Source organism: Pagrus major, chromosome 2 (assembly GCF_040436345.1).
Source record: "Pagrus major chromosome 2, Pma_NU_1.0".
NCBI lineage: Eukaryota > Metazoa > Chordata > Actinopteri > Spariformes > Sparidae > Pagrus > Pagrus major.
The window spans coordinates 9444789-9457870 of NC_133216.1; the positions used below are offsets into that span (position 1 = coordinate 9444789).

Genomic DNA, 13082 nt, shown 5'->3' on the forward strand with positions numbered 1-13082 from the left:
AAATTGTCTTTTGTAATTTTGTCCTCCCCTGCGTCTCTCTGTACAGCTCTAGATGGATACGTGCAATCTACATATCATATTAACACAGTATTCCCCTAAAAATGCTGATGCGAGTTAAAAAACGTAATAAAGCAAAATAAAAAATCCTCCTCTCTGAAAGCAGAATCCCAGGACACGTTTGAGTGCAATAATGATGGTCTTTTATTGCAAACAAAGGAACAAAACACAATCTACCGCACTTTCATCTCTGATTCCTGCGAGACATCAATCATTCAAAGAACAACATACAAAATAATTGGTCAGAAACTCTCCAGAACAAATACAAAATGCAGTGAAAACAGCATCGCCCTCTAGGTTATCATGAGCTCCTCAAAGAAGAACTAATACTCTGTGAAAATTACAGACCTCATACAAAAAAATAAGATTTTTTTTTCTCAATAATAATAAAAAAACAGCCAGCATATTTACAGGACAATAATATTTTCTATGAATCTGGCTTGCCTAAATTCCCAGTGAAACTTTACTTATTAATTTTCTCAGTAACCAACTTGTTACACGTGTCCGCTCAAAGTGTATAAGGCATGACAATCAACCTTTTGTCTATTCTGACATTTTGATAACAGCAAAGTCTTAAATATCAGGATGGAAGACATGTTAATGGACCAGTCAGTCCTCCTCTTGAGTATCCTTTATATTTTTCAGTAATTGTCATTTTTCAAAGTTTCTGTGCATTACTCAGCCCATCTAAGGCACCGACTGTTCAGTAGGGGAGTCCAGAACAAACTGTACACGAACATATGAATCAAACAGCTAATCCTATGCTAACCTATAGCATTATGTACAAGTGTATAAACATTAGTGATGAGAAATAATGAGCGTAGTAGGTAGCGAATAACTTAATTTACATGCAACCAGTTAAATGGGCGACCATTTCATCATCACTTCAGTCCATTTTGCTTTAGAGATGAAGCAGGGAAAAAAAACAGAGCGGAGACAGCAGTTTTACCAAGTAAGTAACAAGTAGACGCCAATGAATCAGATGTGTGCATGCAGACGCGGATGCGCAATAAATCATCGAGTTGGAGCACTTTGGTTGCCAAGGGCGATGAGAAAAAAAAACGGAGAAGTTAATTGAAAAGCTCACGGTTTGAGGTGAGGACTGCTCTTTGGATGTGGGCCGCAGTGGCAGATGTGTGGCGGCTGGGTGCGTGCGTGCGACGATGAGAGTGAGAGCGAGATTAAAGTAGTTTATTCTCAGACTCTCTAAACCTTCGACCAAAGCCCTGGCATGGGAAAGTGAGGGTGGAGAAGGGTTAACAAAAATAAAAAAAGGGAGAAACTGCAACCACAATCTATAAAACCCCAATAAGAAAGCGCAGACCGCAAACTACAGCCAACCCCCCCCCCCCCGTCCTGATCCGACTGTAACACACATATATGGTTCCGTCTTCGAGCAACAAATACCCTGATTGACTAAACGGGGATCTTTCCAGAAAGGGTTTGTTTTCCCTTTCATGTGAGGCCACTTTGATCCATGTATCATTCCTGAGGAAATAAAAAAAAAAAAGGGGGGAGCACTAAGTGGAAAAGTGTAAGGTCAAATCAAGCAGTGAGAGATGAGATCACTGGTGATGTCAACTCTTTTGTTTCTTCTTTAAGTCGCTGGGTTTGTTGTTTGTAGGAAAAATATATATCCCTTGGGGAGCCGTTACAGAGACAGCTCCAACCTAGATGTTTTTTTTTTTTTCACTCATGGATTAAATTTCTAGTTTTCCATAATCGCTGTGTATCCTCAGAGGAGCTGCCGAGGAGCCAAACCCCAACATTATAGCCTGTTCTGTGATCAGTAGTGATGTCAGCCGCTCAGTGTTTCCAACTCTTCTGTGAGGTATTCGCCCAATCGTACTTCAAACAAACTGAAGCTGAGGGATCGCTTTATTACTGCCACTTTTTCTGAGCTCTCCGACCTCGTTTTCAACAACCATTTTGCTTATTTATCGTCATGAATCACAGCTGAGGAGTCTCGAGCAGGAGCAGTGAAACTGTTGGTGGTTAATGGAGCCACATAACGTCAGACGATGACAGCTGTGATAGTCACATCTGGTATTTATAACACGATGCTTTGATTCCGCGTTTAAAATAAAAACTATAATGACCAATTGGTGTTAGTCGCGCAGGCAGAAATCATTGGATACAGAGGAGGGTAAATGGAAAAGACAGAGATGCAGCCTGTTATCATGGATAAGTGCAGAGGGCCGAGGCCTCGTTGGCTTCCTTTGATGTGTACTGACAACTGTAATAACAGAGTTGTGCTTTTCACTGCGAGGAGTGAGTGTATTAACACATCTCAATAATGATTATAGTGTGTTTGGTACAGTTATAATCCTTAATACTATCCTGATACTATACATGGTCATAGCCCTTTAACTTATTCACGATGAGTAATTATCTATATATCTTTCTAGTTTCTATTGGCAGTGAGGGAGTCTGCCACGAATCAGACTGCCTTCCTCAACACAAGGGATTCAGAGGAAATGATGCATGACTTCCGTCCAGCACGATTTTATCTTGATATCAGCTTCACTGTTTACTGTTTACATTCTTTCACACTGTGTCAGAGCTGCATCTGCTAACCGAACGTTTGCTACTGCCGCTGGGTGACTTTTATTGTGAAGCCCCCACAGGAAAGTATTTGTTTTGTTTTATTTTTTAATATCATGGCTGTCGTCAATACTGGTATATCGCAACACCCTTGCCCAAAGACTCTTCATTTATTATCATAAATGACAAAGAAAAGCAACGAATCTTTGCATTTAAGAAGCTGAAACCAGAAAATGTTTGACAATTTTGCTTAAAAAATGACAGAAACAAATAATTTATTACCAAAAATAGCTGGCAATTGACTTCCAATCAGCTAATTCATTAATTGTCGCCGCTCTAAATGTCACTGGATCATTTTTAAATTTCAAAAGCAAGTAATGAAACAAGACGGAGCTGCAGGTGACAGGCTGCACACCTCCAACTCCTCAGAAAGGTAACTTCAGTTTGACCCGCTGCTGTTTGAAAAACTTCTCACGCCATTTACATGCAATTATTATCGACTGACTACTTAATTAGTCACTATACTTGGCTGCACTGTAAACTGATGCACCACTTGCTCCTCTTATATTTCTGACAAAGCTGTTCAAGTTTGTAGTTTTCAAACCAAACTTGCTGTTACTACAGAAACCACGGGTGTCGCCAAATCAGTTATGATTGTAATCTGAAGGATAACAGCTGTAGGATCAGAGTTATCTGTAAAATAAATAAGCTGAACTGAAGCTGAAAGTAAGAGCACTTCCACAGGGAGTGACCTCTTTTACTCTGTTGTCATCTTCGCTGTCAGGTGACAGGCTTTCTATTTCATGAATAATTTACAGAAGATACTCAAAGTTTGCAAAAGCCACTGAAGAACTTTACCAGAAGTTTAACAAGGGGCAGTTTTTTTTGTACGAGTGTCAGTTTGCTTTTCCCTCAGTATAATGCCTGTGTAATCTCCCTTTGAACCATGTGTCTGACTAACGTTCCCTTTAACGTGATGATACAATTTGCTTTTAAAAAAAATCATGCAATACAATTAGCTGTAAATACTGATTGCAGCCATGATAAACATTTCATGTGTATGAAAACGCTGCAAGCAATTGATAGACCAGTTTCAAAATGCCACAGAAGCTGTGAGGTTCTATGGGAGCAGAGCTCAGTCAGTCAGGGGTATAAATACTTCACTAACAAGGGTCCGAACACCTGACCTGTGACCTGCGTTAAAGACAGGTGCAAACACAAACAAGCACAATACAAAACCTCATTCACATCAGTTGAAACTCCACTGTGTGCCTCTTAAGCCTACAAAGATAATATCATCGAGGCGTTCCAGCTTAGTTGTAGCTCCTTGAAATGCTACAAAAACTGTAATACAATCCACATCCACGTCCTTAAGGTTAAGTGGTTACAATCAAGGCAGAGCAGTATTGTTCAAAGAGCTCACTGTGAGACTGAGCTGAGTAACTGACATGACACGACCTTTAATGATATTTATATCTGTCACTTGTTAAATTATTCTCAGCCAGTCATTTGTCCGTTATTTTCTTCGCTCCTTTCCTCAAACATACCACTCTCTGCGTGAGATCACAGATCCGTCCATGTGGGACACATAGTCGCTGTCTGTACCATTGTCATAACAGTCCTCCGGGAGGTAGGGGGAGCCGTTGTTCACCACGGGGCTGTGCACAGGAGGCCCACAGGGGTGCATGTTTTGGGTGTTGTAGTGATCTGGGTAGTAGTTTCCATCCTTGAGGACCCTGTGGCCATCCCCCCTGTCGGCCCAGTCATCCCTATCCTTTCGTTCAGGGGTGTAGTCGGGGTAAATGATGTCTCCCCCCACTTTGGGTTTCAGATCCTGGCTGCCTTTGCTCGTCTTGTCCCCGTAGACCTCCTGCAGCTCGTGCGGCTGCAGCACGTCCAGCTGAGACTCCTTCTGCATGTCGGAGGGTCCCAGGTACTGTTTGGTGTAATAGTCTCCTCTGAAGGTGCGGCGCTGTCGCATGAAGCAGGCCCCACCAAGGATCAGCAGGAGAATCAGGAATAAGACTCCACCTACAGCCCCACCGACTATAGTACCCAGGCTGCTGTCAGGTAAGGAGGCCAGCGTCGGCGAGCTGAACGGGGATTTCTGCTGGTCCACGGCAGTACCGGTTCCGGCGGTGTCGTGCAGGAGGGATGCAGTGGTGCTGGGGGCCGCCGTGGTGGGGGGAGGATCTGCAGAGTGAACATGTGATGAAAAGATTTAAACAGAGAGGAAGGACGGCATATGGAGTGAGGAGTCATAAAAATAAAGGGGAGAAAGACCGCACTTTATGTTCTGTAACAACTGACGAAGCAAGTGTGACTGGTTTTTAGATTAATTTATAACAACACTGAGCAGTGTTGGAGCACAGACATGCCTCTCCTGAGACTAAAGAATTTGTTGAAAGCCGTGCTGTAGAGCATAAAGGGGGAAATGAAAGGGGCAGAGTGAGGTTAAGTGCTAAATGTCATTGTGTGCGTGCGTGAGAGAAAGACAGAGAGGAATCAGAGGACAGAGGACATGCACTCATGAGCATCTGAGTGAGCGTGATTGGCTCTCCACCCCGTTCTTTCGAAACCCTGCTGTGGGGAAGTCATGTGAGAAGATGAAGTGCTGTGTGATCGATGTGAGGTTCCTGCATCTGATTTGTCCTCTGGTGGCCGGCGTTTCTGATAGCTGCCAGAGTCGGACAGAAAAGGGCCGTGTGGAGCTCAAGGTCAGGAGAAGTGTCTCCATTTTGACCTCCAGCCTCGGGGGCTAAGAGCAGCCTGATACCACTAGTCAATCGCTGCGCCGGCACATCAAAGGCCTGACTACAAAGCAATATGACTCGCACTAATAGAGGTCTGCATCTCCGGGAGGTTTTGAGGCGCTAGTTATCAAAACCAAATTCCCCATAGAGCCATAATGATTTCCACAATTTAAGTAAGAATCTAATTACCTGCAATTATGCACTGTGTGTGAGCCTGAAGGATCAGGGCTAAAGTAAAAGCATGAGTGAGGATAATGGAGACAGATCAAGGTCAGTGAACTGATACACTGGCAATCGTCTCATTCGTCAGTCATCAATCCCACCCTGCAGCGTGACATTTTAACCTCATGTAGGTTGTGAGCATCTGCAACCATGTATCTGATCATCTGAGTGACGAGCAGCCAAAAACCACAAGGCTGCACAGACAACTGGGAATATGAAACAGCCACACCAAGCAGCCTTGGAGGGGGGAGGGGGGGATATATAGCTGAGCTCAACCTGACTATCTCCACAGGGGAGGGAAGTGAGAGGCCGCATGCCCAACTCTTAATATTTGACAAGAGAAGCAAGATAATTGCTCAGTGCTAGTCAGTCCTGGACAGGATGTCAGCTGTGCTTTCGTTTGGAGCAGGACTCCAAACCAGGCCTGTACACAGATGGAGTCTGACAGCCCTTTTTGGGGCTCCTCCAGCTTTTCCCTCTCGACAGTGAGAAACGAAAAGGGTTGTGTGTGTTAGCCGAGTACGTGTCCAAAAGCAGCAGTTGCTTTGTTTGGAAAAGGATTAAAAGGAGCAGAGGAGAAGTGAAAATAAAAAGGGATGCAGAGTTCTCAGGATCCACGCCCTGACCTTACAATAATGAACTCCTAACCCATGGACAGACAGAGGGAGCAGACGGGAGTCGTTTGGTTTCCTGCGAGTTTTCTGACCAGGATTTATGTCAATGAATCAACTAATCCAAATGCAGGGAAACCCCTTTAAATGAGGCAAGGAAGTCCCCTCTCTGGATATTAGTTTTAATCTGTGAAGTGTTGAGTTGAACTAAATAAACTGATCACTTTTCATTCAGAACAGCTTTCGGAGAAGAATAGCAAAGAGAGTAGAGAGTACACACACATACTTCTGTGTACAGCAAATCTGTGAACACAATTCATTATGCCCCGCTGTGAAATCTGACCTTAAACAAAACAAAGAAAAAGGTTACATGGGGGCATACTTTGCTGAACCAGCAGGGGTAAACACCCTCTTCCTTATCTGAGAAATCTAATGTTGCCAAAACCACAACAGTGGAAATGTTTGGTACTGATACTCTTTATCCGCGCTCCGTGCTCCTCTGTTGCCAGGAATGTGTGAAAGTGGATCTGGGCTGGGACATTTATACGGAGGCTTAGCTCGGCTAGAAGTGTTGAACCGAGGGCTGATCGTACTGAGAGGGTAATCTTACATCAGAAAGGCACCATGGAAGTCAACAGATTCCTCTTTTAACCTCAGATGTTAAAGTTTATTTATTTAAGTTAGTAGATGGTTAAAAAAGCATCCACTGGCACTTTAAGAAACTGAGTGTAAAAGTCAAACGTACCTTGTACCCAGAGGTTCACATCTTGAGTGCGGAGACCGATGTCGTTTATCACTTCACAGCGGTATACTCCAGAGTCATTGCGCTCCAACGGGCGGGTAAAAGCAAAGCTATTGTTTGAGATCTCAACACCCTCAGGCATCAATCCATCCAACCTGTGCAAAAATGAAACATTACATAAATCTCACAGTGCATCAAACATAGACCTTAAAATTCATACATTGTTATTACTCATATTATGTTTCAGAGACACAAGTATAATTGAGAAAGCTCCTCATGACTTCCAACAACGCCACTGTAGGCCTGTTGCAACTATTAAAATATCACATGACTGCGATAATTTAAGATGACTGCGCTTCCATCAATCGAGGGGAAAAGCTTTCAACTTGAACACAAGGTTTCAGTGTCAGGGCAAAAAAAGAAAGCCAAAAAAAAAAAGAAAATAAAGAGCTTGGCTGTCTAGACTTTACTGGTTCTGTCAGCTCAAATGAGACCATATTTCTTGTTTTCAAAGCAAGATGATGACAAAGAGCTGCCAATGGGCCGGTGTTATTCTGATGCATGAACCATTTGGAATCTTTTATTTATAGCAGGGAGTCCCGATGGGTGCAGCAGGGCATTCGACAGCTCCAGTGTCCGGGCTCAAAAGTTATGCTGGAGGTAATTTATAGACTGACGCTTCTTCACTTCGCTGCTTAATATAAGTTTGTTAAAAGCCAGTTTTGGATGGACCAAACAGCAGCTGGTCCGTTGTATAGTATTTGCTATAACATTAGATAGTCAAAATGTGTTGTAGCCACGTAAGTGTAAAATAACAGTGTTAAACCAACTTGAACACATAAACTATTGACTTGTCTAGGATAAAAAGGAACCAACAGTGGAGTTTAAGCCTGACTTTCATTATTTACATTCTACAATGGCTTTTTCAGAGGTGCAGATGATGTTACGCAGCTTAACATTAGCTGCTGACAACCTGAATATGAACATCAAAAGTTTTCCCAAGGTTTATGAGTTGAAAAGAACCTCCTGAATGCACCTTTTCACAACTGACCGCACTCCGACACTACCGAGGTCTGCAAAGGATATAGCAGGTAGAAGCAGCAGTAGTTAAAGTCCAAGGGGCACTTCTGAATGACATGCTCAAGGAGAGTTGTTTCACTGCATAAAGATTTGGTGAAACAGTGAAGAGTACCAGGTTTAGTTTTGCCTCAAGGATATGTTGTTCTCCAACAAGCCTTAATGTCTGACAATATAAGGAATAACGAACAATATGGCGGCCAAGAAACACCTGAAGACACCATCATGTTTCATAAAATCTGTCTGTCAAATGGTTAAATGGTTTTGGAAACTTTCTTAAATCGACAATCCGACATTCACACTCACTTCAGGGTTTGAACATCTCACTGAAATGCTCTTTTGTGATAAGTATTTCTGTCACTTTTTCATATCTCTATATATATTTAAATGATTATTGCGTCTCGTCCATCTGTGACTTTTCACTCCATCTTCAAGTGTGGCTGAAATCTTTTGCCATCCGCATGATCAGAACCAGTTATTTTCGAGCATAACCCGACCCTTAGAGGAACACGATAATCTACCGAAACCATGGAAAATGTGTGATCATCTATTTCCGATGAGAAGTGAGGTTTTTAGGAGCAAGCATTAAACCACCATTAGAGAAACGTCCTTGTTTGTTTCAGCATTCAGTTACAGTGGTTGAAGCTTACTCTCAAAGTCACCAGAGTGCCATTCAGTAACTGTCTTGCTACACCTACAGGATGAAAATCTAACAAAACGGTTGTCCCAGAGATCAGATCTTCTCAAAAATCAGACAGACTTTTGGCAGCTTTTGCTGATACTGACCTGATCCATGTGAAGTGATGGGCAGGCGGGTTTGCTTTGGCACCACAGACGAACTTCACATTCTCTTGACCCACATGCCAATTTTTGTCATTTCCTGTTATCGATACCATTGGTGCAACTGTAAACAAAATAAAACAAAAAGGTTACGATGTTTTAAATTATTTACAAAGACAAAAGAAATAGAATACATATTTATATCAAGGCTATGTTATTCTTTACAACTTACAACATAAGGTTGGTTGTTCTAACCAAAGTGTATTTTATTTTTATTTCAAAAGGTGAAAGTCAAGGACTCAATAATCAGTCACTGTGATCCCAGCAACCTGGTGACAAATGAGCTTTTCCAGAAGGAACAAAGCTTGCATTATAAGCACAGTAGCGAGCGCTGACAAAAACAAAGGCTGTGCAGGACTGTAGCAGGGTACAGCATCTGCTGGTGAACGAGCCAAGAGAACAAACAAATGACCCTGGGTTGGTGGAAAGTTAGAAAATGACAGACTCAGTCAGACAGTAGATGTAGTGCAGCTAATAATAAACTCCACTGCCTCACCGTGACAAAGAAAAAAAACACAACGGAAGGCAGGAGGATGCCTAAATGAAGCCCGGCACATGCCACTGTAATAAAACATGGCAAACACTGCCTTAGATATCCAATTTTTTATTTTGATTTCTCTGGAGGACAAATGAGGAACTCATTACAACACGCAGGAAGATGCCCCGGCTCACCGTGTCCACTGACCCTTTTCACGCAGCTCGACGTTGAAATTGTGCTTCTTTTGCACTTAAAATCCCTTGCCTCGGCATTTGACATGATTTATTGAGCTGGAAAGGCTCTTTCTTCCTGTATTAACCTTGGTTTTTCTGCATCTCCATCCGCTGCCCCCCAGCAGCCCCCCTGCTACTTGTGTTGCTGCGGAGGCCTGATCAATATTTCATAAAATACCTTCATTAGCCTGCACTCACACAGTCCAAACACAGACCAACCCTCCGTACTGATCGCCAAGGAAGTACGCATCAATGATTATAACATTAAAATAACTATTAAATGGCCTCTTTACGGGCGCAAAAGGAAAGGTAGTGACCATAAATCAAGCTATCATCATGGGATAATATCGATAAGATATGCTGTACCTGTTAGGGCTGCACAATTAGAGCTACAATAATCATTACTTCTCATATGTAATGATCATGATTATTCAACTCGGTGATTTCAGGAAGAAAAACGTTTTTTCTCTGTTTCCGACTCACAAAAGAGGACATTTAAAATTAAATTAAAACGTTTAATGATAATAAATAGAATTTCAATACACAGCATAACCTTACACATTTAACTGAGCAGCCATATGATTAAACTCAATCCAAGGTGGTGAGCAACATCATCAGAAGCAATTTGTTACAGAGGATGATGCCATTCAGACTAAATTTTAACATTTAGAGGTGGAACTTAGGGCTGCAGATATTCTATATTTTTGTTGTTTCAGTTTTTAGTAAACATGCTGAAACAGGAGTACATAGTGAATTGGTCGGGGACTGCGGATTTTGTGAGCTAGTGAGTATTTACTGCATCAGGACAGCATATGTGACTCAAAGTAAACTAAAGTGTCCATGTTCCTCATCAATGTTGTGTTTTTGGGCAGTCAGCAGAGTTTCCCACACAGACTTTACTTGGGCGGGCCGCCCAGGTAGATTAAACGGTGCCCAAGTATATGCGGTGACCCATTTCAGCATTTTTTAGAATTTTTTTCATCCTTTTGAGAGGACATGTCATCTGCGATCGATCAGCGAGTGGAAAATCTGCCCCCTCTACACCTCTCATCTACTGACTGTCACACATGCTCTGCAGAGAAACAGAGCGAGAAAGATGTTCTCTGGTATTATGTTCCTCCTGTAAAAGCACTGATTGTGATATTTAATGTAGCTCTTTTTATTCTTGTAAGTGCATCTGGTTTTTGTGATGTAATTTGGTACCACCTTGGTTTCAATAGGCGGACAATTAAAGCAAATTAAAGCAAATCTGAGGCCTAAGTTGATTTTTTGAGGCTCATTCTCAGGTCTTCAAATACAGACGCTGTCGGTTGGTGGCTTGGATCTGATATATCCACCACAGGTACGTGGTCATTCTGTAGGAAACACTGATCAGTGTCCAAAACACATGCAAATCTTTCTTGTCAAGGTTCTGAGTCCAAAGAAATTTGTAATTTTTGTCTACAGAGGACTTGCAGCTGTGTTAAGTGCTTGTTCTTTTCCCAATAGAAGTAGTGGAATGACTTTTTTGTTGGCTCTCTTTTCTTTAAGAAAAATATAGACTATCACCAAACCTTTCCTGGCAGATGTAAGAACAGACAACACAAAAACCGAAGGAGGTCTTATTACTCAGCACTTACACTGAACATTAAGTATGTAGGGAATGCGAAACTCTGTTTGCAGGGCTGGATGGCGCACCACACAGGTGAGCGTCTTCCCCTGGGCGTAGCTCTGTGGTTGCCACATGTAGCGCACATGTGTGGTGCTGGTTCCGTTGGGCTCATCCTGACTTTGTTTCTCACTTCTTCCATAGAGCTCCGTCTCCCAGAAGACCTCCGCGGCGGGACGGCCTCGCTCTGCTATGCAGGTGGCCACCAGTGACTCATTGCCGCCATCCAGCAGAGCTGTGGGGCCGGCAGACACGTAGACCTTTGGCTCCACTGTGTGAAAGAGAGAAGGGGGAGGGGAGGAAATGACAGAATGGGGAAGAGATTACAAAATGAATATTGATCTTTTTGTGTATGTATATGAATAAATAATGTCCATCATATAGTCTATGGACAGAGGGAAGTGGCTTTAGTATACTTAACTGCCAGAGAGAGCAGATTGACTTCTTCCATTTCACATATATGCATTAAAAATTGATGAACCACGCTATTCAATCATATGGAAGCATTTCAGTGGAGACATAGCTCTCTTTATTGTTGTGTGTCAAACACATGGAAGGGCAATTTATTGATCCTACTGTATGGTTCTAGCAAAGCATATTGGTGCCTAAAGTATGGATCTGACATGGGGGAAAAAACCCTAAATAATGCAGAATCAGAGGATACTGATGGTAAACTGTTGTGTTTGTATCTGACTGTGTTGTACTGGAAGATGAGAAGCTAAGCCTAAACGCTGTAGAGCTGTGGTAATGTTACCCCGGCTTCTGTTGAATAACCGGAGGTTTAGACGTAACAAGGATTTTCTCAACAGACAGGCAAAGCAGACTCATGCAGGAGGGACGCAACCAGAATAATGCAACCATCTACCTGTTGTGCAAAGAGGTAAAACTATTTATCTTTTGCTGCACTGGCCTAAAAACACATATGGGGCTGTGTTTAATAATCACAAACTGTGGGAAATGACACTTGGGAAAGTTCAGCAAGACAAAAGAGGAAACAGGACAGTGGAAATACAAAAGACAGTCTGCTGAGGGAGGGGAGGACACTGTGTAGGGGTAGTGAAGTAAACTGGCTACTTAGGTTACAGAAGATTACACTTCCATTACTAGAATTTCTCTCTAAAGCTGATTTCTTCTTCTTTGTCTTGCAGTGCACCACCTCCTCCATCTCTGTCCCTCTTAAAACAACAATAACAGCTGCTCCACTTACTGCAACGATGACAGTTTTAAAGGCGGCACGTGGAGGCCCACATCAGCCTAAGACAAGGCCATCACCTTTAAAGACAACTGCCACCCTACTCCTCCCCAGCCGAGCAGGAGGTCCAAAAACAAATCCAAATAACTCCTGGCTCCCTCTATTCCCAAAATAAAACCTGGCGTCTCCTGTGCCCAGTGCAGGGGCAGGGACGCCGTTCTCAGTCATCCACCCCACATTCTTCACTCCCTTCTCTCTGCCCCTCCTTACAGGCCTCTGACTATAAACAGTAGCAGCTCTATGTTCGGCGGCGAGCTGGCTGAAGCTCCACAATAACTAAATCAGAGAGACGTGTTAATTTGGAGCTGCTGTCAGGAAGGGAGGGGAGTGCTTTGGATGAGTGGAAATGCTTCGGGGAAAGGGTAACGATTTCCCTTCAGCAAACTGGCTGCATTGGCCCTTTCCCGCCCACACACACTGATGAACATATGCACACCGAACACCGACGTCAGAGTGGGATCCCCTAAAACGAGGGGTGGTGTGATGATCTATAGCAGCCATAATTTCTGTTTTAGATTTTGGATGCTGTGATGCAAAAAGCTGGAGCGTAGACAAAGAATTAATTCTGCACCAAAAGCAAATTTGTGATGCAAAACAACTATAATTCATTGTGCAAATGGAGCCA

At 42.8% G+C, this 13082-nt stretch overlaps 1 protein-coding gene across 2 annotated transcripts in view; it reads right to left on the reverse strand.

The window, feature by feature from the left end:
* Positions 1-226: 226 nt before the first annotated feature.
* nectin3a (nectin cell adhesion molecule 3a) overlaps positions 227-13082 on the reverse strand; it is a 34132-nt gene continuing 21276 nt past the window's right edge. For both annotated transcript variants that reach the window (XM_073480194.1, XM_073480193.1), the window contains exons 3-6: positions 11177-11476; positions 8793-8910; positions 6933-7084; positions 227-4794 (exon numbers count right to left, since the gene is read on the reverse strand). In XM_073480194.1, coding sequence (XP_073336295.1) covers positions 4139-4794; positions 6933-7084; positions 8793-8910; positions 11177-11476 — 1226 coding nt within the window. In that variant the 3' untranslated portion in view covers positions 227-4138. The remainder of the gene's footprint in view (positions 4795-6932; positions 7085-8792; positions 8911-11176; positions 11477-13082) is intronic.